This window comes from Staurois parvus, unplaced genomic scaffold (genome assembly GCF_062004578.1).
Source record: "Staurois parvus isolate SC_StPar_1 unplaced genomic scaffold, SC_StPar_1.0 ptg001146l, whole genome shotgun sequence".
NCBI lineage: Eukaryota > Metazoa > Chordata > Amphibia > Anura > Ranidae > Staurois > Staurois parvus.
The window spans coordinates 773667-786895 of record NW_028318942.1 but is presented as its reverse complement, the minus strand read 5'-3'; the positions used below and the strand labels follow the sequence as shown (position 1 = coordinate 786895).

The 13229-nt window shown below is 42.4% G+C and overlaps 1 protein-coding gene across 3 annotated transcripts in view; it reads right to left on the bottom strand.

Annotated features, from left to right (window-relative positions):
* Nucleotides 1-11116, bottom strand: part of LOC149439223 (CD48 antigen-like) — a 107531-nt gene extending 96415 nt beyond the window's left edge. The window contains exon 1 of one of the 3 annotated variants that reach the window (XM_089659285.1): nucleotides 10582-11116. In XM_089659285.1, coding sequence (XP_089515411.1) covers nucleotides 10582-10636 — 55 coding nt within the window. In that variant the 5' untranslated portion in view covers nucleotides 10637-11116. The remainder of the gene's footprint in view (nucleotides 1-10581) is intronic. The other 2 variants (XM_089659284.1, XM_089659282.1) reach the window with 2 other exon arrangements.
* Between the last annotated feature and the right edge of the window lie 2113 nt (nucleotides 11117-13229).

Below are 13229 nucleotides of genomic sequence, written 5' to 3'. Positions count from 1 at the left end.
CAGGGAGGTAAATTGCGTGGGGGTAAAAGGCTGCCTGCACAGACACACCAGCAGCTTATCGGGTTTGTTGCCATATCTGTGGTATTGTTGGTCTAGTTATGATTTATGTAGTGCTTCCTGAGCTGCAGCCCACATGTCAAAATGGTGCTTAGCGTCCGCCCAAGCCTTCCTATTGTCTTGAGTGTTTGAGTCCACCATCCGTCTTTGGGTCAGTCTAAGAATGTTACTAGCTTCAGTGAGTCTGTGTAAGAGTCTTTTTTGTAAGCGGAAGTAAAGGCTATAATCTTGCCACGTAATACCGCCTTCCCCGTATCCTAAAATAGGTTCGGATTGGAAACATGAGCTTCGTTTGTGGATTGAAAGTCTGCCCAAGTGTCTTGTAACTGTTGGGATAACTCCTGACTATTCGCCAGAAACGATGGAAATCGCCATATCTTAGGGTGGGGCATGTGGTTGAATAATCTGAGGTTAATAGAGATTGGAGAGTTTTCTGATATAGCAATATTGTGTATAGTATACAATGTGTTGCAATACAAAGGATACAATGTGTTGCAATATCGAGGGGTTGCAGAAAATATAATCTATTCTAGATAAAGAGTGGTGGACAGGGGAATAAAGGGTGTAATCTTTACCGTCTGGATGGGCTAAGTGCCAAATATCAATAAATTGCATAGCTTTGATGAAACTACATAGCAGAGTTGGCATAAGGCAGGGAGCCTGAGAAGGGCGACGGCATTGGTCAACTCTCTGCGACTTGTCCTCCTGCATAACTGAGTTGAAGTCACCTCCGACAACAAGCGGCAAATGAATGTATCCTGACAACCGTGAAGATAGGTCTTGAAAAACCCATCTCGATGGCGAGTTGGGTGCATAAATGCTAGTAAGTACTAACATTTGGGATCCTAGTTTTAGATGCGCTGCTATGAATCGACCCTCAGTGTCGGAATCTACCGAAACAATATCTGGGCTAAGCCGTTTGTGAATGAGGATGAGTATGCCTGCTTTATTGTTCAGGGAGGAAGAGCCGAAAACATGACCTACCCAAAGCTTTTTCATATGGATAAAATCAGTGTGGGCGAGATGAGTTTCTTGGAGTAAAGCTATGTCTGCGCGTAGCCGTCGCAAGTGACGTAACACTGCCATGCGTTTGTTGGGGGATCTGAGGCTCTTAACATTCCAGGAAAAGATACATGTCATTCTGTCTGGTGAGGTGTGTGTGGTAAAGAAGGAAGTGACTTACCAAATTGGAGGGTAGTAGCGGTTAGCGCTCCCTTGTTCCCCGGAGAAGTAAAAAAGAGAGAAAGAAGAAGAGGAGAGAAAGAGAACAAGAGGGTGGACCCAACCTAGATCCAACACAAAATCGAAATAAACATTATACCATATCAGCATAAAGGACTTTGCATCAATCCGCATGCTGCTTCCACCAACGACCAGCGTGACTGGGAATAGCAAGTAGAGGAGCCTGCCTCGGGGATGTATTGGAGTTGCTGAGAAAGGGTGTGCCCCTTAAACAGAGAGGAGTGCCAGAGGGGGAAGTTCTCAACAGCCGGGGAGACCAGATATAGTGAATGCAGGGTCCGGGGAGACCAGATATAGTGAATGCAGGGTCCGAGGAGAGCAGATATAGTGAATGCAGGGTCCGGGGAGACCAGATATAGTGAATGCAGGGTCCGGGGAGAGCAGATATAGTGAATGCAGGGTCCGGGGAGAGCAGATATAGTGAATGCAGGGTCCGGGGAGACCATATATAGTAAATGCAGGGTCCAGGGAGACCAGATATAGTGAATGCAGGGTCCAGAGTTTAGTAACACTTTAAATTCAAAAAGGAGACTTCCATCCCCAGACAAATCCCTAGGTCCAAACAATGCACAACAAAATATATTTCTGACGTGTTTACATCAATAAAAATAATTGTAAAAAGTCACTGATTACACAAGTATAATGTAAAATCAAAAGTTAACTCATATATTTGTTCATAAAATTTATGTGAAAAATAAAGTCCATGCCAAGGGGTTTATTTACTAAAACTGGTTCACTCAGAATCTTGGGCACCTGTGCATGGTAGCCAATCAACTGCCATCCTCATCATAAATGTCTAAAATAAACCGGTGCCAGCGTCTATGTCTATAGATTACCATGGGGGCAATCCCACTGAATTTCAAGGATAATCCACAGCTGACCCATCACCTGGTTATGATGCTGACAAAGTGGCTGGCAACCAGGCTTTTTCCGTGGTATAGTGGCTAAGCACAGTAGGAAGTGCCGCTCTGTGTGGACTGGAGCCACATGCACCAAGGATTCCAAGGATATCAAGAGAGGTGGTATCAAGTCATGGCTTGATAAAGAACATGTGCACGAAACGCATACGTCATAGCAACAGCCCCGCAACCCGTGACAAATTCTTCTGGCCTGAATCCTGGTCCACCTCTCTTGGTGTCATCTATTGCATCACTTCCGGTGCACGCGGCCCCAGTTTGCACAGGGCGACACTTCCTACTGTGCGTAGCCTCTATACCAAGCCTGGTTGCCAGCCGCTCTGTGAGCATCATCACCACACCATGGGCCATATACAGGTGAAACTCGAAAAATTAGAATATCGTGCAAAAGTTCATTTATTTCAGTAATGCAACTTAAAAGGTGAAACTAATATATGAGATAGACTCATTACATGCAAAGCAAGATAGTTCAAGCCGTGATGATTATGGCTTACAGCTCATGAAAACCCCAAATCCACAATCTCAGAAAATTAGAATATTACATGCAATCAATAAAACAAGGATTGTACATAGAACAATATCGGACCTCTGAAAAGTATAAGCATGCATATGTACTCAGTACTTGGTTTGGGCCCCTTTTGCAGCAATTACTGCCTCAATGCGGCGTGGCATGGAAGCTATCAGCCTGTGGCACTGCTGAGGTGTTATGGAAGACCGGGATGCTTCAATAGCGGCCTTCAGCTATTCAGCATTGTTCGGTCTCATGTCTCTCATCTTTCTCTTGGCAATGCCCCATAGATTCTCTATGGGGTTCAGGTCAGGCGAGTTTGCTGGCCAATCAAGCACAGTAATCCCATGGTCATTGAACCAGGTTTTGGTGCTTTTGGCAGTGTGGGCAGGTGCCAAGTCCTGCTGGAAAATGAAGTCAGCATCCCCATAAAGCTCGTCTGTGGAAGGAAGCATGAAGTGCTCCAAAATCTCCTGGTAGACGGCTGCCTTGACCCTAGACTTAATGAAGCACAGTGGACCAACACCAGCAGATGACATGGCTCCCCAAATCAACACAGACTATGGAAACTTCACACTGGACTTCAAGCATCTTGCAGTGTGTGCCTCTCCATTCTTCCTCCATACTCTGGGTCCTTGGTTTCCAAATGAGATGCAAAAGTTGCTCTCATCAGAAAAGAGGACTTTGGACCACTGAGCAACAGACCAGGTCTGTTTTTCTTTAGCCCAGGTAAGACGCTTCTGATGTTGTTTGTTGTTCATGAGCGGCTTGACAAGAGGAATACGACATTTGAAGTCCATGTCCAGGATCCGTCTGTGTGTGGTGGCTCTTGATGCACTGACTCCAGCCTCAGTCCACTCCTTGTGAAAGTCCCCAACACTTTTGAATGGCCTTTTCCTGAAAATCTCCTCCAGGCTGCGGTCATCCCTGCTGCTTGTGCACCTTTTTCTTCTACACTTTTCCCTTCCACATAACTTTCTATTAATGTGCTTTGATACAGCACTTTGGGAACATCCAACATCTTTTGCAATTACCTTTTGAGGCTTTCCCTCCTTATGGAGGGTGTCAGTGATGGTTTTCTGCACAACTGTCAGGTCAGCAGTCTTTCCAATGATTGTGATTCCTACTGAACCAGACTGAGAGACCATTTAAAGGCTCAGGAACCCTTTGCAGGTGTTATGGCTTAATAAGCTGATTAGAGTGGGACACTTTGAGCTGAGAATATTCCACCTTTTCACAATATTCTCATTTTCTGAGATTGTGGATTTGGGGTTTTCATGAGCTGTAAGCCATAATCATCACAATGATGACAAATCACGGCTTGAACTATCTTGCTTTGCATGTAATGAGTCTATCTCATATATTAGTTTCACCTTTTAAGTTGCATTACTGAAATAAATGAACTTTTGCGCGATATTCTAATGTTTTGAGTTTCACCTGTAAGTGGAGACTTTGAACCTGTGGGGCTTCCTGAACTTTATTTATTTAACCCATGTAACTTTATTTATACCATGTTCACTCTTTTCAGCTGGAAAGGCTTTATGGAAATCTTTAAGTTCATGCCCTCCAGAGGATTTACCCCCCCCCCCCCCCCGACCAGGCCATTTTTTGTAAGACGGTGTTGGAATACTTTAACTGACAATTGTGCGGTTTACTTTTTCTCTTTTTCTCCCCACAAATAGGACTTTCTTTCTGTGGTATTTGTGCACCGACAATTTTGAGCCAAAAACAGTATTTTTTACTTTTTGCTTGTAAACATGTCCAATAGAAAACTTTAAAAAAAAAATCAAATTTCGACATAAATTTAGGCCAAAATGTATTCTGCTTCATGCTTTTGCTATTCTGCTTTTGCTAAAAAAAAAATCCCAATACGTGTAAATTAATTGGTTGACGTGAAAGTTATAGCATTTACAAATGGCGGTATAGATACTGGAATTTTTTATATTTATTTATTTTACTAGTAATAGCAGCGATCAGCGACTTATAGCAGGGCTGCGGGACTGCGGCGGGCATTCTGACACTGGAGGGAACTTACTTAGTGTCACTGACATCCCTAGTGACACCAATACAGTGATCAGTGCCAAAAAAAAGCACTGATACTGTACTAATCACACTGGGCAGGAAGGGGTTAACATGTGGGGCAATCAAAGGGTTAACCATGTGCTGCTTTACTATGAGGATGTGTGTGTGTTTCATTGCAAGCACACTGCTTTGCTGTGCAGAACCATACAAAGCAGTGTGCAGGAGCTGACAGGGGAGATTGTTTACATACAGGCGATCACCGGGTGCCAGCGAGAAATCAGTTTCACCTGGCGGCGTCTTCGGAAAGACACTGTCAGGCAAAATGGACGTTGAAGAAGCGTGATTTTGTCGTATCCTGGCTTCGGTGATGTCAGGAAGATGCCTCCAGGCGAAACGTACATCGAAGAAGCGTGATTTCATCATATCTGGGCTCCGGTGATGTCATGAAGATGCCACCAGGTGAAACGTACATCAAAGAAGCGTGATTTCATCATATCCAAGCTTCAGTGATGTCGCGTATGGCCGTAGCAAAAGTGAGGCTTGGAAGACACATCGCCCATCTTGTTGATTATGCAGGCAATACATGCTGGTGCCGGCTTCATAGGCAATTCTACATGTGAGTGCAGGGGCGGACTGACAACTCATGGGGCCCCCGGGCAATAGGGGATCATGGGGCCACTGTGTCCTTGCCCAAACTCAAAAAAGTCTATGAAAAAGGTATCAGGGGCATCTCATGGGGCCCCCTTATGACCCTGGGCCCTCAGGCAGTGCCCAAGTTTCCAAATGGTCAGTAGGGCCTCACCTGTGTGAGTGTTTAGAGTTATGATCTCCATGTATAATACATAAGGGGGGATATGATCTCTATGTATAATACATAAGGGGGATATGATCTCCATGTATAATACATAAGGGGGGATATGATCTCTATGTATAATACATAAGAGGGATATGATCTCCATGTATAATACATAAGGGGGGATATGATCTCCATGTATAATACATAAGGGGGGATATGATCTCCATGTATAATACATAAGGGGGGATATGATCTCCATGTATAATACATAAGGGGGGATATGATCACCATGTATAATACATAAGGGGGGATATGATCTCCATGTATAATACATAAGGGGGGATATGATCTCCATGTATAATACATAACGGGGATATGATCTCCATGTATAATACATAAGGGGGATATGATCACCATGTATAATACATAAGGGGGATATGATCAACATGTATAATACATAAGGGGGGATATGAGCTCCATGTATACTACATAGAGGGGATATGATCTCCATGTATAATACATAAGGGGGATATGATCACCATGTATACTACATAAGGGGGGATATGATCTCCATGTATAATACATAAGGGGGGATATGATCTCCATGTATAATACAAAAGGGGGATATGATCTCCATGTATAATACATAAGGGGGATATGATCACCATGTATAATACATAAGGGGGGATATGATCACCATGTATACTACATAGGGGGGATATGATCTCCATGTATAATACATAAGGGGGATATGATCTCCATGTATAATACATAAAGGGGGATATGATCTCCATGTATAATACATAAGGGGGATATGATCACCATGTATAATACATAAGGGGGGATACGATCACCATGTATAATACATAAGGGGGGATATGATCACCATGTATACTACATAGGGGGGATATGATCTCCATGTATAATACATAAGGGGGATATGATCTCCATGTATAATACATAAAGGGGGATATGATCTCCATGTATAATACATAAAGGGGGATATGATCAACATGTATAATACATAAGGGGGGATATGATCTCCATGTATAATACATAAAGGGGATATGATCAACATGTATAATACATAAGGGGGGATATGATCACCATGTATAATACACAAGGGGGGATATGATCTCCATGTACAATACACAAGGGGGGGAATTATCTCCATGTACAATACACAAGGGGGGATATGATCACCATGTATAATACACAAAGGGGGGTATTATCTCCATGTACAATACACAAGGGGGGATATGATCTCCATTTATAATACACAAGGGGGATATGATCTCCATGTATAATACATAAGGGGGATATGATCTCCATGTATAATACATAAGGGGGGATATGATCTCCATGTATAATACATAAGGGGGGATATGATCTCCATGTATAATACATAATGGGATATGAGCTCCATGTATAATACATAATGGGATATGAGCTCCATGTATAATACATAAGGGGGGATATGATTACCATGTATAATACATAAGGGGGGGATATGATCTCCATGTATAATACATAAGGGGATATGAGCTCCATGTATAATACATAAGGGGGGGATATGATCTCCATGTATAATACATAAGGGGGGGGGATATGATCTCCATGTATAATACATAAGGGGGATATGAGCTCCATGTATATTACATAAGGGGGATATGATCTCCATGTATAATACATAAGGGGATATGAGCTCCATGTATAATACATAAGGGGGGATATGATCTCCATGTATAATACATAAGGGGGGATATGATCCCCATGTATAATACATAAGGGGGGATATGATCTCCATGTATATTACATAAGGGGGGGATATGATCTCCATGTATATTACATAAGGGGAGGATATGATCTCCATGTATATCACATAAGGGGGGGATATGATCTCCATCTATTATACATAAGGGGGGATATGATCTCCATGTATAATACATAAGGGGGATATGATCTCCATGTATAACACATAAGGGGGATATGATCTCCATGTATAATACATAAGGGGGATATGATCTCCATGTATAATACAAAAGGGGGGATATGATCTCCATGTATAATACATAATGGGGTATGATCTCCATGTATAATACATAAAGGGGGATATGAGCTCCATGTATAATACATAAGGGGGGATATGATCTCCATGTATAATACATAAGGGGGGATTTGATCTCCATGTATAATAGAAGGGGGGATATGATCACCATGTATATTACATAAGGGGGGTATGATCTCCATGTATAATACATAAGGGGGGATATGATCTCCATGTATAATACATAAGGGGGATATGATCTCCATGTATAATACATAAGGGGGGGATATGATCACCATGTATAATACATAAGGGGGGATATGTTCTCCATGTATAATACATAAGGGGGGATATGATCACCATGTATAATACATAAGGGGGGATATGATCTCCATGTATAATACATAAGGGGGGATATGATCTCCATGTATAATACATAAGGGGGGATATGATCTCCATGTATAAATACATCAGTGATTCACATAGTGAACTCGGTGTAGAATTATTCCCTCTGAGATCATCACAGAGGACAAGGGGGCACTCTTTACGTCTGGAGGAAAACACATTTAATCTCCAAACATGGAAAAGTTTCTTCACAGTGAGAGTTGTGAAAATGTGGAATAGACTCCCTCAGGAGTTGGTTCTGGCCAGCTCAGTGGATTGCTTTTAAAAAAAGTCCTGGATTCTTTCCTAGATACACAGAATATAACTGGATCAGGTGCGAACTGACAACTCATGGGGCCCCTGGGCAATAGGGGATCATGGGGCCCCTGTGTCCTTTCCCAAACAAAAAAGCCTATGAAAAAGGTACCAGGGGCATCTCATGGGGCCCCCTACTGACCCCGGGCCTTCGGGCAGTGCCCCAGTTTCCAAATGGTCAGTCCGCCCCTGAACTGGATACGAACATTTATAGGTAAAGTTGATCCAGGGAATATCCGATTGCCTCTCGGGGGATCAGGAAGGAATTTTTTTCCCATCAGGAGCAAATTGGATCATGCTTTGCTGGGTTTTTTTGCCTTCCTCTGGATCAACTGTGGGTATAGGATTATAACTTTTTTTTTTTTTTATTGGTTGAACTGGATGGACTTTTGTCTTTTTTCAGCCAGACTAACTATGTAACTTCATAATATAACTCATGCGCTATTTTAGTAACCGAACGGTATCTTACCACACACTCAGATGCAGTAAGATACTGCTCAGTTGTTTGGTTCGTGTTCGAAGGTTGCGGTCGAACATTCTGTAGGTTCGGATGCTCGACCACAAACTGAACAAGGGGGTATTTGGCCCATCACTAGTGGCAGTCAGTTCCCCCCCAGTGTCAGAATGCCCGCCGCAGTCCCGCAATAAGTTGCTGATCACTGCCACTACTAATATAGGGTAAAAAAAAAATCCATTATATATAATGCAGTTTGTAAATGCTATAACTTTCATGTAAACCAATTAATTTACACGTATTGGGATTTTTTTTTGCAAAGACATGTCGTCGAATACATTTTGGCCTAAATTTCTGACATTTTATTTAAAAATTATTTTTTTACTGGATAAGTTTTATGGGCAGCACAGTGACCTGGCAGTACTAGGGTCGCTGGTTCAAATCGCAATCATGACACCTGCCTGGAGTTTGCATGTTCTAGCTGTGCCTGCGTGGGTTTCCTCCGGGTACTCCAGTTTCCTCCCACACTCCAAAGACATCATGGTAGGTTAATTGGATCCTTTCTAAATTGGCCCTAGTATGTGTATGTACGAATGTGAGTTAAGGACCTCAGATTGCACGCCCCTTGAAAGTTAGAGACTGATGTGAATGTACAATATATATGTAAAGCGCTGCATAAATTGATGGTGCTATATAAGTACCTGAAATAAATAAATAATGAAAGATTTAATATCTGCTCTCCCCATGTGAAATACAAATATTGATAACTCACCGAATTGAAATGCTGCTCTGCAAACATTGAATCATAATAAAATCAAAACATCAATAGAAACAAATACATATTTCAGTGCACATTTGATTTGGGTTTTTTGATGTTTTAAGCAAACATATTGTTGTTTTTTTTTCAAAATTGTTGGTCTTGTTTACAGCGCAAAAAAAAACGCAGACGTGATCAAATACCACCAAAAGAATGCTCTATTTGTGGGGGAAAAAAATGACATAAATTTAATGGGGTGCAGCGTTGCATGACCACGCAATTGTCAGTTAAAGTAATGCAGTGCCATATCACAAAAAGTGACCTTTTCAGGAAGGGGGGGTAAATCCTCTGGAGTGCAAGTGGTTAAAGAAATGCAGTGCCAAACTGCAAAAAACAGCCGGTCATGAAGGGGGTAAAATTTTCTGTAGCCGAATATCAAACACTGCACCGTTGTTCTCCATTTTATGTAAAGTATAAAGTCACAAGCCGAAAGCCCTGGTCCTACGTGCGTTTTATCTGCAGTAAGACATCCTCCGGGATCACCTAAGAAGTCGATGACTTTGATACAACATACAGTATGCTGTATATATATCTTGTATCATATTCTTTGATGGTGGTGTGAACGAGCTATTTAAGGTACAAGTTGTGGATTTGGGACAACTTGGAAACAAAAAACACTCTGAAACTCAAGTATATTCAACAAAAGCACAAAAAGAAGCAAATAAAGATAAGACTGTATTTTATTAGTTCTGCCAGTCTCCTTATCTCCACTACATGTGTACATTTGTTACTATGTGTTATTTTATTACTATTTACAGGACAAAGGATCAGTGCTTCTCAAACAATATCTTACTTCTGAAAATAAATACAAAACAGTCCTAACTACATTCTGCATGTTGTATTCTTTTGTTACATTTCCATATAGTTTTGAAACTGAATCTTTAGATGTATCCTTCAGAAACAAACACAACAAAGACCTGTACATACAGAGAATGAACTAGAGCTTTCCCCACTCTGTACTCTGGGTATTCCTGAGGGCATATATGTCTACATTTTACTGGATATAATCTATAGGTACTCACCTGGTGTCATGCAAACATAGAACAACCCGAAAAACAGCTTTTCTCTCCAGATCATCTTTGTGAGCTATAACTAGAGTAAAAAAAGAGCCAAACGCAGCACATTTCATTGCACTCCTCCCTGTTTGCATACAGCCAATAATTGAGTCAAAAAATCATAGTGTGTCTAGTTCCAGCAGAATACAATACAAGTGAGGAGACTAGGCATGAAGAAGGGTGGGACTAACTACATAGAGCATCCCCTACCTACAGAGTGAGGAAGGGACAACAATGCATGTGTAACATGATACTCGCTATCAGACTGACAAATCATGGGGCCCCAGGCAATAGGGGATCATGGGGCCCCTGTGTCCTTGCCCAAACTCAAAAAAGCCTATGAAAAAGGTACCAGGGGCATCTCATGGGGCCCCCTACTGACCCCGGGCCCTCGGGCAGTGCCCAAGTTTCCAAATGGTCAGTTCGCCCCTGATTGAGTCACAGGGCTGGTTCACCAGATGCAGTCCAGTGCCCTTTCGGTCAGTTCACACATTTCAGTTTTCTTTTTTTCTGCATCCAAAATGCACAGAAAGTAGGTGATATGGTTGTCAATGTCATAGCTCACCTCAGTGCTTGCAGTTCCAGTGCGTTTTAAAAAAAAAAGTAAAACAGGCTGCATTTTTCCTGCACAGAACTGTACTAGAACACATCAAAAAAGCATAAAAAATGCACCGGAATGCACATGTCCCTATTTAAATTGAAGAAAAAGAGAGGGGAAAAAATTAACTGGAAAGCATCAAAAACGCACCAGATGCATCAAAAACACCGGAACGTGCCAAAAACGCTTCAACAACGTGCATGCAGAAACGCATCCAGAACGCATCTGGACTGTGTTTCTATAGGGTGAACTGGCCCTGAATCTGCATAAAACACGCATGGACAGTATTTTCACTGCAGTGCAGTCAGCAATAATAAAACATGATGCATCTTTACTGTATGGAATGTATCTGGAACGTGGCAAAATACCTCAGAATGCACTGAAATGTATCACAAATGCATCAGGGTCAGTTCACACCATAGAAACGCAGTCCAGATGCGTTCCAAATGCGTTTCTGCATGTGTGTTTTTGACATGTTCTGGTTCATTTTTTTCCCCTCTTTTTCTTCAATTTGAATAGGGACATGTGTATTCCAGTGTGTTTCTGGTGCATTCTGGTGCTTGTTTGCTGCGTTTACTGCATTCCAGTACAGTTATGTGCAGGAAAAATGCAGCCTGCTCTACTTTTTTTTCTGTGTACGGAACGCACTGGAATTGCAAGCACTGGTGTGAACTATGACATTGACAACCATTTAACCTACTTTTTGTGCGTTTTGGATGCCGAAAAAAAAAAGCAACTGAAATGCATGTAGTGTGAACTGGCCCCCAAACGCACATGTCTTGAATTAAGATAGGGAAAAAAATGCACCAGAACACATCAAATGACACACAGGCACAAACGCATCCAGAACGCATGAATGGTGGTGTGAACTGGCTCTCAAAAGATCGATGAGTGCTACAGGATTTACAATCGTATCCTCTAATTGCTGGAGCATAGTGCTCTCTTAGCACAGAGATTGGGTTCTCACCGAGAGCTCCGGGTCTCGTACTAACATCCGGGACCCAGGACTCCTGGTTTTGGGTTACCTACTTGCTGTGAAAGCCGCTGATTGGCTATCACAGTGATCAGTCACTGTGAGCCCACCCCTGTGTTTACTTCCTCTTCTAAATGAAGAGAAAGATACATTGTATCTAGCGGCGGACTGACAACTCATGGGGCCCCCGGGCAATAGGGGATCATGGGGCCCCTGTGTCCTTGCCCAAACTCAAAAAAGCCTATGAAAAAGGTACCAGGGGCATCTCATGGGGCCCCCTACTGACCCCGGGCCCTCGGGCAGTGCCCCAGTTTCCAAATGGTCAGTCCACCCCTGATTGTATCTTTCTCTTCTTGCAGGAGAGGAAGGTACAACCCAGGGGTCGGCAACCCCCGGAACGTGTAACAAACATGGCATGCAGCTGCATTTGTGATGGCACGTGAGGAAAGCCTGGGCCACCCACCTCCCACATCAACAAAGCCGGACAGGGGTTGCAGCTGCTTTTAAGGGGTTAACATGATCAATTCTTTCCCAGCTCCTAGCCCGCCTGCCTTAGGGCTCATGTACACAGGGGGTTTGGAAAACTCTTCTGACTGCTGGAAACTGACTGCTGGAAAACGTAGGTTAAAAAACGTCAGTTTAGCCGCGTTTGCATACCGTGTTTTATGCACATTTAGAAACATTTATGCGTGTTTGCATTTAGAAGCATTTTTAAAATATAACCTCAGGAGATCTTTCCAAATGTCCAGAATGCACTGAAAAATAGTAAATAATTAACTATTTCAGACATTTTGAGAGAAATAGAGAGAGCAGAAGCAGGGAGAGCAGTATGTGTTGAGATTTCCTGTCTTTTCTGGTTGTATTCACTATGGATCCCATCATGAGCATAATGCGGCACGTTCTACCATTTTTTCCTTTACGAAAAACCTGGAACTGACTGCGCTGGTGTACCGGGTCCATTTGAATACATGGAAAACGCTTTGCATGCATTTGAAGAAAAAGGCTCTGGATAGCATCTGGATATGGACCTGTCAAAAAACGAGT